The sequence below is a fragment of the Calidris pugnax genome, unplaced genomic scaffold (genome assembly GCF_001431845.1).
Source record: "Calidris pugnax isolate Ruff unplaced genomic scaffold, ASM143184v1 scaffold208, whole genome shotgun sequence".
NCBI classification, from domain to species: Eukaryota; Metazoa; Chordata; class Aves; order Charadriiformes; family Scolopacidae; genus Calidris; species Calidris pugnax.
Window position 1 is genome coordinate 2,150,829 of NW_015090967.1, and position 16,595 is coordinate 2,167,423.

The 16,595-nt window shown below is 38.4% G+C and overlaps 1 protein-coding gene across 3 annotated transcripts in view; it reads right to left on the minus strand.

The window, feature by feature from the left end:
- Nucleotides 1-16,595, minus strand: part of SLC24A2 (solute carrier family 24 (sodium/potassium/calcium exchanger), member 2) — a 120,246-nt gene that overhangs the window by 19,100 nt on the left and 84,551 nt on the right. For all 3 annotated transcript variants that reach the window (XM_014952603.1, XM_014952604.1, XM_014952602.1), the window contains one exon: nt 16,440-16,528. In XM_014952603.1, the coding sequence (XP_014808089.1) occupies nt 16,440-16,528 (89 nt within the window). The remainder of the gene's footprint in view (nt 1-16,439; nt 16,529-16,595) is intronic.

Genomic DNA, 16,595 nt, shown 5'->3' on the forward strand with positions numbered 1-16,595 from the left:
ACGCTAAGAAGAAAAATATCATGATAACTTGACATACAAACTGGAATTCAGTTGCCTAAACACAGATATAGTGCTGCCATTTTAGATACCTTCTGGTATGGCACTTGACCTCCACATGTTCCATCAGAAGTGGAAAATATTCTGCTTGTTTATGACATAACTGCCACCACTATGCAAATATCTCCAATTCTCTAAGCCAGCTCAGGTGGCACTACCTACCCATCTATATGCAAATAAGTCCTAACAATACTGAGCCCTGGGGCACCAGTCGTGACCAGACAGCAGCTGGATTTAACTCCATTCACCACAACTGGCCACCCAGCCAGTTTTTTACTTAGCAAAGTGTAAATCCCAAGCTATGAGCAGCCAGTTTCCCCAGGAGAATGCTGTAGGAAATGGTGCCAAAAGCTTTACTAAAGCTTAGGTAGACAAAATCCACTGCCTCTCCCTCATCCACTAAGTGGATCCTGCCACCTTTTTGTGGGCAGAAGTCCTCATTCCTATGTGACTGTTGTCTGGTGCTTCAGTGGTTTCTAAGGCACTGATGACCCTTACATCCTTGCTGTGTGGACCTCCATCCCCTCTCTCCACTGACATGGCTTGGTGCTACGTGCATTAGTGCAGGGACATTTCCAATGTGCTCCAGTGTACTCAGGACACCGTGGAGCAGACTGGAGGACCCCAGTGTCTGTCAAACACTGGTGTGCTGCCCCCAGGCTTATCTCTAGTGAGCCTGGATTTTATCCCTTTCTAGTTTAAAGCTCTTTCAATGATTGCTGCTAACTCCTGTACAAAGATCCTTCTCCCCTTTTGAGACAGGTGCACCGCATCTGTCACCAGCAGGCCTGGTGTCACATGGACCAACTGATGACCAAAAAATACAAAATTGTGCTAGTGACACCAGTCCTGGAGCCAGGTATTGATCTGCTGGGTCCTCCTGTTTCTTTCCTTATTATTCCCTGCAACTAGAAGGACAGAGGAGAACACTCCTTGTGCTCTTGATCCCTTAACCAAAGGTTTAAACATAAGCTGTGTTAGATCTTCATATATAATAGTCATTAATGTGTTTCTATAAAATTCTCATCAATGGTCATAATTCTTTCCACTCTTTAGTTAGTGTAGCCTCATTTTTTCTTGCTTGTGCTTGGGACTGTCTTTTTGTTACATATACATTTGCAGTGCTGAATATGATATGTATACTCACACCTAGATAGGATGGATGTGGCATCCTAGTGCATATTGTTCAGTAAGGATAATCAAATTAATTCTCTAATAGGAAAAGGATCCCTTTGCATATTCTACCAGGGTTAATGAGGTACATCTTTAAACTACAAAAAATATAGTTATGATTGTCTATTTTAAAAAAATGAGGTTAGAAGTGCTGCTTTGCTCTGTGTTCACTTTTACACATCCATAAGAAATATTTCCTTTTGAAACAATCTATGTATATTCATAACCCTATTCTTTCTACTTAAATTCTTGTATGTAATTCATTACAAACAATAAAAAAAGGTGCCAAATCTCTGGACGTTCCGTCTTTCACAAGTTCTTCTTCCAAAAATATCTATCTGATATTATCTGTAATCCCACAGAAGAAATCTCTTACTGGTTTGCTCAGTACTGGTTTGACAACTTCTCCCAACCCCCCAAGAAAATTTTTCCAATCAGAGGAAACGATGGTTTGTTTCACATTATACAAACAATACAAACATATGGTGACGATTTATCAATAACTATTTTGTTTATAAACAACAGCTTATAGCAAATTCTATCTGCCAAATTCACAGTGTAGTCACTGCTTCTAGCAAACATCAGAAAATCATTGTCTGTATGGATGCTTATGCTCATATTATTTTAAGGAAAACAGTTGCTTTTCTGGAACATTAAACTGCATTTTTATACTTTTTTCTTGACAGTAGGATGAAATGGAAAACAAGTACAATGAACCACCTCAAACTTGTCTGAAATACTGAATCTGCCACTATTTACCAACTAGTCTGCATTGCATAACAGCTATAGCATATGATTTATAAATATTACATTCTGAGGATTATTCTGTTAGCCCAACAAAGCTGAAGAGCTGAGCTATACATTCTCATGTTTGTACATTTCTTGAGAATTTTGACTTCTGATATCATTAATCAATACAGCATTAGCATTAGGACTCCAGAAGAAAGGAAACTGCAGACAGCAGTTCACTTTGCTTACCCTAAAGTATAGATATTGTACCATCTATAAAAAGGCAATTGCTTTCTTTGCCTGATAGTGCTGCAAAAGGCAGCTGAGCTTTTTTTCCCTTAGAAGTGAAGAGCTCTGTACAACCCAACTTCTCATAATGAGTGAATCAAGAAAAAATTACGATGTCTCAAAACGTTACCTGTCTCAGAGCTAAGTACTGATTTTCCAAATTGAGATTTATTTTTTTCTTTAGAATAGCAAATCTCACATTAATTATTTCACTAGAAAGGCAGAGAGAAAAGGCAACTGAAGCCCTACTGTGAACATCCTCAAGTCTCTGCTTTCTGTTTCTTGTTGGTAACTTGAATTGCTCATTTATCTTCTCCTACGTCTCATTTGGAAAAAAAAAATATGTGAAAGAAGGTGAGATAGCAAGCTAGTCCAACAGTACGCAATTTCTATGGGGTAACTAAGACAGAAAACAACATCTTTCCTCATGAATTCTTGAGTAAAATTCAAGGAAGAAGTAGAATTAAATCCCTGAGGTTTCCAAAGGCTTTCTTCATATACAGGTATGCTTCTTAGGGCAGCTAATTTGTATTAATCCTCTCTGCACTGTGAACTCGCTGAAAAGAGTTACTTTTTGAGTGGAGCCTATGGGAAGGAGCAAGGCTCAAGTTTTTGCTCCAGATTCTGCTATTGTGCTTTTTACCTCTTGGGGTCTTGCACAAGGACCTGAAAGCACAGCTCCCAGAGCTTCTATGCAGTTTTTTTATGCCCATGTTACTGCCAGCACCCTTCGGGGACTTTGAAAAGGAATACTAAGAATGTAATAGTCAAAACTGCAGTCAGCCCACCAGGAGAAGTAACAGCTGTGGTGTGATGGAGATTTATCTGAAGAATAAGCCTTTGTCCTCACACAATTTTTCACCACCCTAGTTTTCAAGTAAGTCAAACTTGTATATGGCAGAAAAAAAAAAAAGTGAAATAGGCAACTGGCAACCTTGAGAAAATAAAGATCAATCCTTTTTGATGGCAGAGCCATTTTCACCACATTACGAAGAAGTATACCAGCAAACAAGATAAAAGCATTTACTTTAAACTGAATGTGGCAGATGAAAAAACGTTTGGGCTTTGGAAAATGTATTTTTAATGATCAATCAAGCAAATACCAGGGATGCTGGGATATATCACCGCCTTACAACAAAGGCTGCTCTAATCTTCTACAAAACCGAAACGTTTAATACCACCCAGAATCATAGCCTGAGACAGAGAAAGCCAGCGGTACTCAGACTGGCATCAGGCTGGTTTGATGCAAATGGAGTGAGTAGTCCAGGGCAGGGGAGATCTGTCCCCAGCAGGGGCTCTCTCCTGACACGCAGCGCATCCTGCTGCTGCTTCTCCGCTGGGCAGAACGTGCTCTACTGCCTTGCTGCTCAGGTAAAGGGACTAGAGCCAATGAAAACATTAAAGCATTTGTGGCATTCTCCTGTGACACACACAAGTTGCCTCACATTTTCATGGAAAAGTTACCTCTAATGGCATGTAAACATTTTCCAGTGGGGTTTCCATGGAAACAGGTAAAAAGTGTGCGCATGTGTACGTGTGCGTGCGTGCATGTGCATGTGTGCGCGCGTGTGTGTAGGTGGGAGGAAAAGGTGTTATCTTCAGATTGGAAGCTATTTTTAGGAAAGTCACAGGTTAAAACGACTATGACTGAACATACTTAATCAAATGCTTGTTAAGAAGGTGGCAGAAGGGAGGGGAGGGGGTAGGAGGAGGAAGGGAGACAATTGGGCTTCTCAGAAGGATCATTTCTCTGAAGGGCACCCTAGAAAACATTTAATGAGATAGTCAGTGTCCTTTCAGTCTTCATTCATTTTCTCATACACGCTAGGTGCCACTCTACAAAGTTTTATATAACAGTCTTTCTTCTCCTTTGTGGCAACCTGCTAAAGGTTAAGAGACAGAATGCCGTAAGTAGAACAAAATCCCCGAGGAAGATGTAATATCCAGCAGGAGGCAAAGCAATTTCTGTCTGCAAATGAAGCAGGAACGTTTTACAGACCGTATGGTAGGAGGAGGTATTGTTCCCTGCTATGCTGGTTAGGGGCTGGGAAGGAGATCACAGCCGTCTGTCCTTCTCAGCTGAGAAGCCCCATTTTATCAAAGTGTTGGAGACCTGCTGCTTACAGTGGGAGTGGGATTATATGAGTCTTACTGTCTGGGCCAGCAAGAGGACAGCTAAGGTTCCCTGGAGGAGAGCACAGGTAAGGGCCTGGGAAAAAGGGAAAAGCAAGAAAGTAGAGTTTGGCAGAGACAAATGAAGAAACTTAAAGAAAAAAAAAAAGATCAGGAAATAAAGGGAAAAAAGTTAAATTAACCTAGTTCATGGGACCTTGTGAAAGCCATTAACTGACAGTGTCCTTGACTTTGTCTTGTGTAGTGTTTCAGCTTTGTGCAATTGAAAAAAAAAGGAAAGAATAAGAGTATAGAAAAAATATACAGATGCCAAAAAAAACAACCCTAAAGAAACCAGGTTTAAGGAAAACTAAATCATGGCACTGGAAGTATTATGCTTCTTTACAAAGAAGTTGAATTTACCAATATATGAAATTCAGACTCTATTTTTACTGTTGCATCAGAGTAAGAAAAAAGACCTCAAAAATTCAAGCCACCAGATTGAATTTTACTCATGTAACAGAAGCAAACAATGTTTTCACTGTAAAATGGAGAATACTTGTTCACAAAAAGATGAAAATTCAAGAGCATTTGTAGGTCAAGAGTGAGCTATAATGAGTTTGTTCTTGTCACTCAGCTTTAATGAGCGAGTTTCTGAAAGAGAAGTAGAACCCATTGATGGTGACTGGCTGACATACTACCCCGTGCCTTCACTGTTACTTCCCTGAACAGAGCTGCTCTTAGAACCTATACCATTGTCTTTGAAGATACACTATTTCCTAGGGCTAGATACTGTCTGCATGAACTTTGGAGAAGCAAGAAAGAAGGCTTGGCAGTGCAATGACCATGTTCCCTTCCTCAAATTCTAATCTTCTTCAAAGAAAAAGGTCACATGAATGCTGTGCGTGATCCTATCATTGCCTACACGTCTGTAAGTCAAGAGTAACCCTATTGGTGTCCATGAATTTCAATATACAAAGCAGAAGGAAACTGAATAACCCAGTGTGAGCTTCAGAGTGATGCCACAGCTTGGGAAGGAGTTATCAGGATGCTGTGCACAAAAACCTAGGCAATACATAGAGGAAGGATCCCCCTACAGTACAGAGTAGGCAGAGAACCTCAAAGTGAAGTATGGTGCTAAGTATCACAGAGACTTACTTATTTGTTACATGGTTGAGTAGACTACTTTTATTACAACTTTTCAAAAATTCCAAGATAAGCTTTTAAATTACAAAATAGGTTCCAGGTTATCAATAACTGAAGCAGCCTGGGATAGCAGCAGTTGTCAGGTTATCATTGGAAGAAGACAAAATTAGAAAGGTTACTGGGGAGGAAGCCAGCATAGGCCATTTCAAAATGTTATTAGGGGATTGCTATTTTTTATTGTGACAGCTGACACTCAAAATCTTTCCTTTCAGACTGATGGATTTAAACCTGCAGAATCACTCCTCCATCACTTACAAACCTCCCTGCTTGCTCCATCTTCTCACTTGGGTAGGGATAAATAATGTATCCCACCTCTGATACAGCACATTAGTTTTTCAGAATGTCCTAGTATTTGCTGAAATTAACATAAAAGTTCCAAATCCTGCCTCACTGAAAGTTTAAAATGTCTAAAGGGAGATGGGAGGAAGACATTGCTGAGTAATGTACTCTTGAAATAATATTCCCTTCTTACCCTGCAGTTGCTTGAAATTGAAACCATTGTCTTGAATGATGAGGCTGCTTGACCTTGCAGATTTCTGAACAAGCTTAGAAACTGCTTCATTACAATGCAAAATGATAGCATATGGACATTGCTGTAAGATGTGATTGCTTAAGATTGCTCTTCCTTCATTGTTTTCACTGAAAAATCTCAGTGGAAAAAATCTTACAAAGCAAGACCAATTTCCTTTTTAAGCTACTGAACTCTATTAGAGCCTATTAGAGTTTTCATATATCCCACAGACTGATTTATGTACACCCTAACAGGTTACACCAGGCTACATCATCCCTTATTGACCTTTGAGAACAGAAGTCTAAAAGCTGTTCTTCTTTGGATTTTATTATTTTTTTTTTTGCTGAATTTAAAAAATAGTCTAAAGACATATTTCACTGTAGCAGTGAGGTCGGACTCTGAGAAACAGATCTGAAAATTGATCTCTCCTTACCTTAAAATGTTGCGTGTTGAAGTCTGGTGCTGAGATTTTTTTATTACATTGATTTTACTCATCTCATTTACCTAAGAGTAAAGCTTTGTTTGGCTGACAAGGATGTTTAAGTGAAATGTTAGTCTGAACAACTGAGATTAACAGACAAGTTAATTTAATGTTTCACTACACTGTCCTTTCCATTATCATTACTGACCATTCAGGATATGAAAAACTGCCCATCTCTTTTACATCCTTGATTCTGATTCTCAGTTTCTACTCAAAGAGACCAAAATTATCTAGAAAAAGTGAAGAATTAACGCTATCTGCCAATATTTGGTGCATTAGCACACCAGCTTGCCAGCATCACCTTGTCATCTCTCCACCTCCAGCTATTTAAAGCAAACAGAATCTTTCCCCAAAGACTCAGCCTACTACACATTGCAGTGTTTTTTCCCAGCCTTGCCGAAAAAATAGGATACCCTCTCCCTGTTATAAGTATATTCCCATATAAATTATGCTCCTTGTGAGTGATAATTGTGTTTAGGAAGCAGCCAACAGACATAAAACCACTCTGTTACTTGTACACAGCTTAGAATTTATCCTGTGGCTTGCAGAACCTTTCAAGGAAAGAATTTCACCTATAGTGATATTTCCCAGGTCGTGAAGAAGGCAAGATGATCTCTAACTTGGACTAACAATTTTGTTAAATGATAAATAAGTGAAAGCGACTAAAATATCAAACCCTAAAACTGGAACCATTCAAAACAAAACATGTCCTTCGCTTTTTTTTACATGATTTTGCTGTATGCAAATGCCACACAGCTCATCCCACTTTTAATAAGGGGAAGCTCATGTTATAGTATAGACCACTGCTCAGCCATCTCTTGCAGTATCTTTCGTCTGTCACTACAGCCAAAGGAGAACGCTAAGATTAGAACATACAAATAAAACCATTACTGGAACTTTTGTGTCAAGGATTATTTTTAACAAGACTTTTTCTCTATATGCAGGTTTCACTCTCTCAGTCTAAAATCCCAGTGCCCAAGTTTAGCAAAATCAATTCATCATCATTTTCCCACGTTTGTCTACTTGGGATGCAGGTGGTATTAATAAAATTCGAAAAAAAATAATAAAGGAAATTAAAATGGCTTGGCAGGGCCCAATTTTTAAGTCAGCTACTCTTGAAAATTACAACTAATTTAAAAAAGAAGCTAGCTCAACTCATAGCTACTTCAGTAGTCATTATGCGAGTTAGACACAGTTAGGCAATAACTTATTATCTACAAAAGATATATGTTAAAAAAATATTAAGTGCTTAATTACTTCTTTTCATATTTTAACCATATGCAATAACAGTCGTAGAAACACTAGTACACTATTCAGCTTAATTTGTTATTTGTCTCATGATAACAGAAAGTAGGATGGAGAAGAAGTTTGTGTACAGCTCTTCTTTTTTAGCTACTTTTAACTATTCCATGAAGCACAACATGACAGGCTACCCTCTGAAGAGAACAGTTTTGTGCAATGTGATGATAACCAGACAAGCAATTTCCATTAGCTATATTTAGGGCTGGGAACATCTTATCTGATAAATAAAAATACATTCCCTAAAAGAATACATTTCAGATTACCATTTTACCTTACAATGAAGGGCAGGGGCACAGAAAAGCTTTTATATATGGCAAACCATGCCTTGGGTTCAGTTGTAGATGAGGATTAAACGTATTTTAGACAGTTTATTTTAACAACTTTTTGCTATTAAGATGTATACTTTCAGTGAAAAGCACAATTAAGCATGCAATGTATTTACCAATATAAAAATAAAAAGTAAAAAATAATAAAAAAGACATTAACCTCTTCTTCAACGTTATGGGCGATTCCATTCTGCACTGGTCCTGAATCACTCGGCCACCCAGCCAGTTTTTTACTTAGCAAAGTGTAAATCCCAAGCTATGAGCAGCCAGTTTCCCCAGGAGAATGCTGTAGGAAATGGTGCCAAAAGCTTTACTAAAGCTTAGGTAGACAAAATCCACTGCCTCTCCCTCATCCACTAAGTGGATCCTGCCACCTTTTTGTGGGCAGAAGTCCTCATTCCTATGTGACTGTTGTCTGGTGCTTCAGTGGTTTCTAAGGCACTGATGACCCTTACATCCTTGCTGTGTGGACCTCCATCCCCTCTCTCCACTGACATGGCTTGGTGCTACGTGCATTAGTGCAGGGACATTTCCAATGTGCTCCAGTGTACTCAGGACACCGTGGAGCAGACTGGAGGACCCCAGTGTCTGTCAAACACTGGTGTGCTGCCCCCAGGCTTATCTCTAGTGAGCCTGGATTTTATCCCTTTCTAGTTTAAAGCTCTTTCAATGATTGCTGCTAACTCCTGTACAAAGATCCTTCTCCCCTTTTGAGACAGGTGCACCGCATCTGTCACCAGCAGGCCTGGTGTCACATGGACCAACTGATGACCAAAAAATACAAAATTGTGCTAGTGACACCAGTCCTGGAGCCAGGTATTGATCTGCTGGGTCCTCCTGTTTCTTTCCTTATTATTCCCTGCAACTAGAAGGACAGAGGAGAACACTCCTTGTGCTCTTGATCCCTTAACCAAAGGTTTAAACATAAGCTGTGTTAGATCTTCATATATAATAGTCATTAATGTGTTTCTATAAAATTCTCATCAATGGTCATAATTCTTTCCACTCTTTAGTTAGTGTAGCCTCATTTTTTCTTGCTTGTGCTTGGGACTGTCTTTTTGTTACATATACATTTGCAGTGCTGAATATGATATGTATACTCACACCTAGATAGGATGGATGTGGCATCCTAGTGCATATTGTTCAGTAAGGATAATCAAATTAATTCTCTAATAGGAAAAGGATCCCTTTGCATATTCTACCAGGGTTAATGAGGTACATCTTTAAACTACAAAAAATATAGTTATGATTGTCTATTTTAAAAAAATGAGGTTAGAAGTGCTGCTTTGCTCTGTGTTCACTTTTACACATCCATAAGAAATATTTCCTTTTGAAACAATCTATGTATATTCATAACCCTATTCTTTCTACTTAAATTCTTGTATGTAATTCATTACAAACAATAAAAAAAGGTGCCAAATCTCTGGACGTTCCGTCTTTCACAAGTTCTTCTTCCAAAAATATCTATCTGATATTATCTGTAATCCCACAGAAGAAATCTCTTACTGGTTTGCTCAGTACTGGTTTGACAACTTCTCCCAACCCCCCAAGAAAATTTTTCCAATCAGAGGAAACGATGGTTTGTTTCACATTATACAAACAATACAAACATATGGTGACGATTTATCAATAACTATTTTGTTTATAAACAACAGCTTATAGCAAATTCTATCTGCCAAATTCACAGTGTAGTCACTGCTTCTAGCAAACATCAGAAAATCATTGTCTGTATGGATGCTTATGCTCATATTATTTTAAGGAAAACAGTTGCTTTTCTGGAACATTAAACTGCATTTTTATACTTTTTTCTTGACAGTAGGATGAAATGGAAAACAAGTACAATGAACCACCTCAAACTTGTCTGAAATACTGAATCTGCCACTATTTACCAACTAGTCTGCATTGCATAACAGCTATAGCATATGATTTATAAATATTACATTCTGAGGATTATTCTGTTAGCCCAACAAAGCTGAAGAGCTGAGCTATACATTCTCATGTTTGTACATTTCTTGAGAATTTTGACTTCTGATATCATTAATCAATACAGCATTAGCATTAGGACTCCAGAAGAAAGGAAACTGCAGACAGCAGTTCACTTTGCTTACCCTAAAGTATAGATATTGTACCATCTATAAAAAGGCAATTGCTTTCTTTGCCTGATAGTGCTGCAAAAGGCAGCTGAGCTTTTTTTCCCTTAGAAGTGAAGAGCTCTGTACAACCCAACTTCTCATAATGAGTGAATCAAGAAAAAATTACGATGTCTCAAAACGTTACCTGTCTCAGAGCTAAGTACTGATTTTCCAAATTGAGATTTATTTTTTTCTTTAGAATAGCAAATCTCACATTAATTATTTCACTAGAAAGGCAGAGAGAAAAGGCAACTGAAGCCCTACTGTGAACATCCTCAAGTCTCTGCTTTCTGTTTCTTGTTGGTAACTTGAATTGCTCATTTATCTTCTCCTACGTCTCATTTGGAAAAAAAAAATATGTGAAAGAAGGTGAGATAGCAAGCTAGTCCAACAGTACGCAATTTCTATGGGGTAACTAAGACAGAAAACAACATCTTTCCTCATGAATTCTTGAGTAAAATTCAAGGAAGAAGTAGAATTAAATCCCTGAGGTTTCCAAAGGCTTTCTTCATATACAGGTATGCTTCTTAGGGCAGCTAATTTGTATTAATCCTCTCTGCACTGTGAACTCGCTGAAAAGAGTTACTTTTTGAGTGGAGCCTATGGGAAGGAGCAAGGCTCAAGTTTTTGCTCCAGATTCTGCTATTGTGCTTTTTACCTCTTGGGGTCTTGCACAAGGACCTGAAAGCACAGCTCCCAGAGCTTCTATGCAGTTTTTTTATGCCCATGTTACTGCCAGCACCCTTCGGGGACTTTGAAAAGGAATACTAAGAATGTAATAGTCAAAACTGCAGTCAGCCCACCAGGAGAAGTAACAGCTGTGGTGTGATGGAGATTTATCTGAAGAATAAGCCTTTGTCCTCACACAATTTTTCACCACCCTAGTTTTCAAGTAAGTCAAACTTGTATATGGCAGAAAAAAAAAAAAGTGAAATAGGCAACTGGCAACCTTGAGAAAATAAAGATCAATCCTTTTTGATGGCAGAGCCATTTTCACCACATTACGAAGAAGTATACCAGCAAACAAGATAAAAGCATTTACTTTAAACTGAATGTGGCAGATGAAAAAACGTTTGGGCTTTGGAAAATGTATTTTTAATGATCAATCAAGCAAATACCAGGGATGCTGGGATATATCACCGCCTTACAACAAAGGCTGCTCTAATCTTCTCTACCCTCTACAAAACCGAAACGTTTAATACCACCCAGAATCATAGCCTGAGACAGAGAAAGCCAGCGGTACTCAGACTGGCATCAGGCTGGTTTGATGCAAATGGAGTGAGTAGTCCAGGGCAGGGGAGATCTGTCCCCAGCAGGGGCTCTCTCCTGACACGCAGCGCATCCTGCTGCTGCTTCTCCGCTGGGCAGAACGTGCTCTACTGCCTTGCTGCTCAGGTAAAGGGACTAGAGCCAATGAAAACATTAAAGCATTTGTGGCATTCTCCTGTGACACACACAAGTTGCCTCACATTTTCATGGAAAAGTTACCTCTAATGGCATGTAAACATTTTCCAGTGGGGTTTCCATGGAAACAGGTAAAAAGTGTGCGCATGTGTACGTGTGCGTGCGTGCATGTGCATGTGTGCGCGCGTGTGTGTAGGTGGGAGGAAAAGGTGTTATCTTCAGATTGGAAGCTATTTTTAGGAAAGTCACAGGTTAAAACGACTATGACTGAACATACTTAATCAAATGCTTGTTAAGAAGGTGGCAGAAGGGAGGGGAGGGGGTAGGAGGAGGAAGGGAGACAATTGGGCTTCTCAGAAGGATCATTTCTCTGAAGGGCACCCTAGAAAACATTTAATGAGATAGTCAGTGTCCTTTCAGTCTTCATTCATTTTCTCATACACGCTAGGTGCCACTCTACAAAGTTTTATATAACAGTCTTTCTTCTCCTTTGTGGCAACCTGCTAAAGGTTAAGAGACAGAATGCCGTAAGTAGAACAAAATCCCCGAGGAAGATGTAATATCCAGCAGGAGGCAAAGCAATTTCTGTCTGCAAATGAAGCAGGAACGTTTTACAGACCGTATGGTAGGAGGAGGTATTGTTCCCTGCTATGCTGGTTAGGGGCTGGGAAGGAGATCACAGCCGTCTGTCCTTCTCAGCTGAGAAGCCCCATTTTATCAAAGTGTTGGAGACCTGCTGCTTACAGTGGGAGTGGGATTATATGAGTCTTACTGTCTGGGCCAGCAAGAGGACAGCTAAGGTTCCCTGGAGGAGAGCACAGGTAAGGGCCTGGGAAAAAGGGAAAAGCAAGAAAGTAGAGTTTGGCAGAGACAAATGAAGAAACTTAAAGAAAAAAAAAAAGATCAGGAAATAAAGGGAAAAAAGTTAAATTAACCTAGTTCATGGGACCTTGTGAAAGCCATTAACTGACAGTGTCCTTGACTTTGTCTTGTGTAGTGTTTCAGCTTTGTGCAATTGAAAAAAAAAGGAAAGAATAAGAGTATAGAAAAAATATACAGATGCCAAAAAAAACAACCCTAAAGAAACCAGGTTTAAGGAAAACTAAATCATGGCACTGGAAGTATTATGCTTCTTTACAAAGAAGTTGAATTTACCAATATATGAAATTCAGACTCTATTTTTACTGTTGCATCAGAGTAAGAAAAAAGACCTCAAAAATTCAAGCCACCAGATTGAATTTTACTCATGTAACAGAAGCAAACAATGTTTTCACTGTAAAATGGAGAATACTTGTTCACAAAAAGATGAAAATTCAAGAGCATTTGTAGGTCAAGAGTGAGCTATAATGAGTTTGTTCTTGTCACTCAGCTTTAATGAGCGAGTTTCTGAAAGAGAAGTAGAACCCATTGATGGTGACTGGCTGACATACTACCCCGTGCCTTCACTGTTACTTCCCTGAACAGAGCTGCTCTTAGAACCTATACCATTGTCTTTGAAGATACACTATTTCCTAGGGCTAGATACTGTCTGCATGAACTTTGGAGAAGCAAGAAAGAAGGCTTGGCAGTGCAATGACCATGTTCCCTTCCTCAAATTCTAATCTTCTTCAAAGAAAAAGGTCACATGAATGCTGTGCGTGATCCTATCATTGCCTACACGTCTGTAAGTCAAGAGTAACCCTATTGGTGTCCATGAATTTCAATATACAAAGCAGAAGGAAACTGAATAACCCAGTGTGAGCTTCAGAGTGATGCCACAGCTTGGGAAGGAGTTATCAGGATGCTGTGCACAAAAACCTAGGCAATACATAGAGGAAGGATCCCCCTACAGTACAGAGTAGGCAGAGAACCTCAAAGTGAAGTATGGTGCTAAGTATCACAGAGACTTACTTATTTGTTACATGGTTGAGTAGACTACTTTTATTACAACTTTTCAAAAATTCCAAGATAAGCTTTTAAATTACAAAATAGGTTCCAGGTTATCAATAACTGAAGCAGCCTGGGATAGCAGCAGTTGTCAGGTTATCATTGGAAGAAGACAAAATTAGAAAGGTTACTGGGGAGGAAGCCAGCATAGGCCATTTCAAAATGTTATTAGGGGATTGCTATTTTTTATTGTGACAGCTGACACTCAAAATCTTTCCTTTCAGACTGATGGATTTAAACCTGCAGAATCACTCCTCCATCACTTACAAACCTCCCTGCTTGCTCCATCTTCTCACTTGGGTAGGGATAAATAATGTATCCCACCTCTGATACAGCACATTAGTTTTTCAGAATGTCCTAGTATTTGCTGAAATTAACATAAAAGTTCCAAATCCTGCCTCACTGAAAGTTTAAAATGTCTAAAGGGAGATGGGAGGAAGACATTGCTGAGTAATGTACTCTTGAAATAATATTCCCTTCTTACCCTGCAGTTGCTTGAAATTGAAACCATTGTCTTGAATGATGAGGCTGCTTGACCTTGCAGATTTCTGAACAAGCTTAGAAACTGCTTCATTACAATGCAAAATGATAGCATATGGACATTGCTGTAAGATGTGATTGCTTAAGATTGCTCTTCCTTCATTGTTTTCACTGAAAAATCTCAGTGGAAAAAATCTTACAAAGCAAGACCAATTTCCTTTTTAAGCTACTGAACTCTATTAGAGCCTATTAGAGTTTTCATATATCCCACAGACTGATTTATGTACACCCTAACAGGTTACACCAGGCTACATCATCCCTTATTGACCTTTGAGAACAGAAGTCTAAAAGCTGTTCTTCTTTGGATTTTATTATTTTTTTTTTTGCTGAATTTAAAAAATAGTCTAAAGACATATTTCACTGTAGCAGTGAGGTCGGACTCTGAGAAACAGATCTGAAAATTGATCTCTCCTTACCTTAAAATGTTGCGTGTTGAAGTCTGGTGCTGAGATTTTTTTATTACATTGATTTTACTCATCTCATTTACCTAAGAGTAAAGCTTTGTTTGGCTGACAAGGATGTTTAAGTGAAATGTTAGTCTGAACAACTGAGATTAACAGACAAGTTAATTTAATGTTTCACTACACTGTCCTTTCCATTATCATTACTGACCATTCAGGATATGAAAAACTGCCCATCTCTTTTACATCCTTGATTCTGATTCTCAGTTTCTACTCAAAGAGACCAAAATTATCTAGAAAAAGTGAAGAATTAACGCTATCTGCCAATATTTGGTGCATTAGCACACCAGCTTGCCAGCATCACCTTGTCATCTCTCCACCTCCAGCTATTTAAAGCAAACAGAATCTTTCCCCAAAGACTCAGCCTACTACACATTGCAGTGTTTTTTCCCAGCCTTGCCGAAAAAATAGGATACCCTCTCCCTGTTATAAGTATATTCCCATATAAATTATGCTCCTTGTGAGTGATAATTGTGTTTAGGAAGCAGCCAACAGACATAAAACCACTCTGTTACTTGTACACAGCTTAGAATTTATCCTGTGGCTTGCAGAACCTTTCAAGGAAAGAATTTCACCTATAGTGATATTTCCCAGGTCGTGAAGAAGGCAAGATGATCTCTAACTTGGACTAACAATTTTGTTAAATGATAAATAAGTGAAAGCGACTAAAATATCAAACCCTAAAACTGGAACCATTCAAAACAAAACATGTCCTTCGCTTTTTTTTACATGATTTTGCTGTATGCAAATGCCACACAGCTCATCCCACTTTTAATAAGGGGAAGCTCATGTTATAGTATAGACCACTGCTCAGCCATCTCTTGCAGTATCTTTCGTCTGTCACTACAGCCAAAGGAGAACGCTAAGATTAGAACATACAAATAAAACCATTACTGGAACTTTTGTGTCAAGGATTATTTTTAACAAGACTTTTTCTCTATATGCAGGTTTCACTCTCTCAGTCTAAAATCCCAGTGCCCAAGTTTAGCAAAATCAATTCATCATCATTTTCCCACGTTTGTCTACTTGGGATGCAGGTGGTATTAATAAAATTCGAAAAAAAATAATAAAGGAAATTAAAATGGCTTGGCAGGGCCCAATTTTTAAGTCAGCTACTCTTGAAAATTACAACTAATTTAAAAAAGAAGCTAGCTCAACTCATAGCTACTTCAGTAGTCATTATGCGAGTTAGACACAGTTAGGCAATAACTTATTATCTACAAAAGATATATGTTAAAAAAATATTAAGTGCTTAATTACTTCTTTTCATATTTTAACCATATGCAATAACAGTCGTAGAAACACTAGTACACTATTCAGCTTAATTTGTTATTTGTCTCATGATAACAGAAAGTAGGATGGAGAAGAAGTTTGTGTACAGCTCTTCTTTTTTAGCTACTTTTAACTATTCCATGAAGCACAACATGACAGGCTACCCTCTGAAGAGAACAGTTTTGTGCAATGTGATGATAACCAGACAAGCAATTTCCATTAGCTATATTTAGGGCTGGGAACATCTTATCTGATAAATAAAAATACATTCCCTAAAAGAATACATTTCAGATTACCATTTTACCTTACAATGAAGGGCAGGGGCACAGAAAAGCTTTTATATATGGCAAACCATGCCTTGGGTTCAGTTGTAGATGAGGATTAAACGTATTTTAGACAGTTTATTTTAACAACTTTTTGCTATTAAGATGTATACTTTCAGTGAAAAGCACAATTAAGCATGCAATGTATTTACCAATATAAAAATAAAAAGTAAAAAATAATAAAAAAGACATTAACCTCTTCTTCAACGTTATGGGCGATTCCATTCTGCACTGGTCCTGAATCACTCGGTGGTGTTACTGCAACTTCAACTTTTGCACCTTTTTCTGTGGCATCCATAAATAAGAGTGGGAAAACAACAGAACAGAATATTATATGTTAAGTAACAAATCT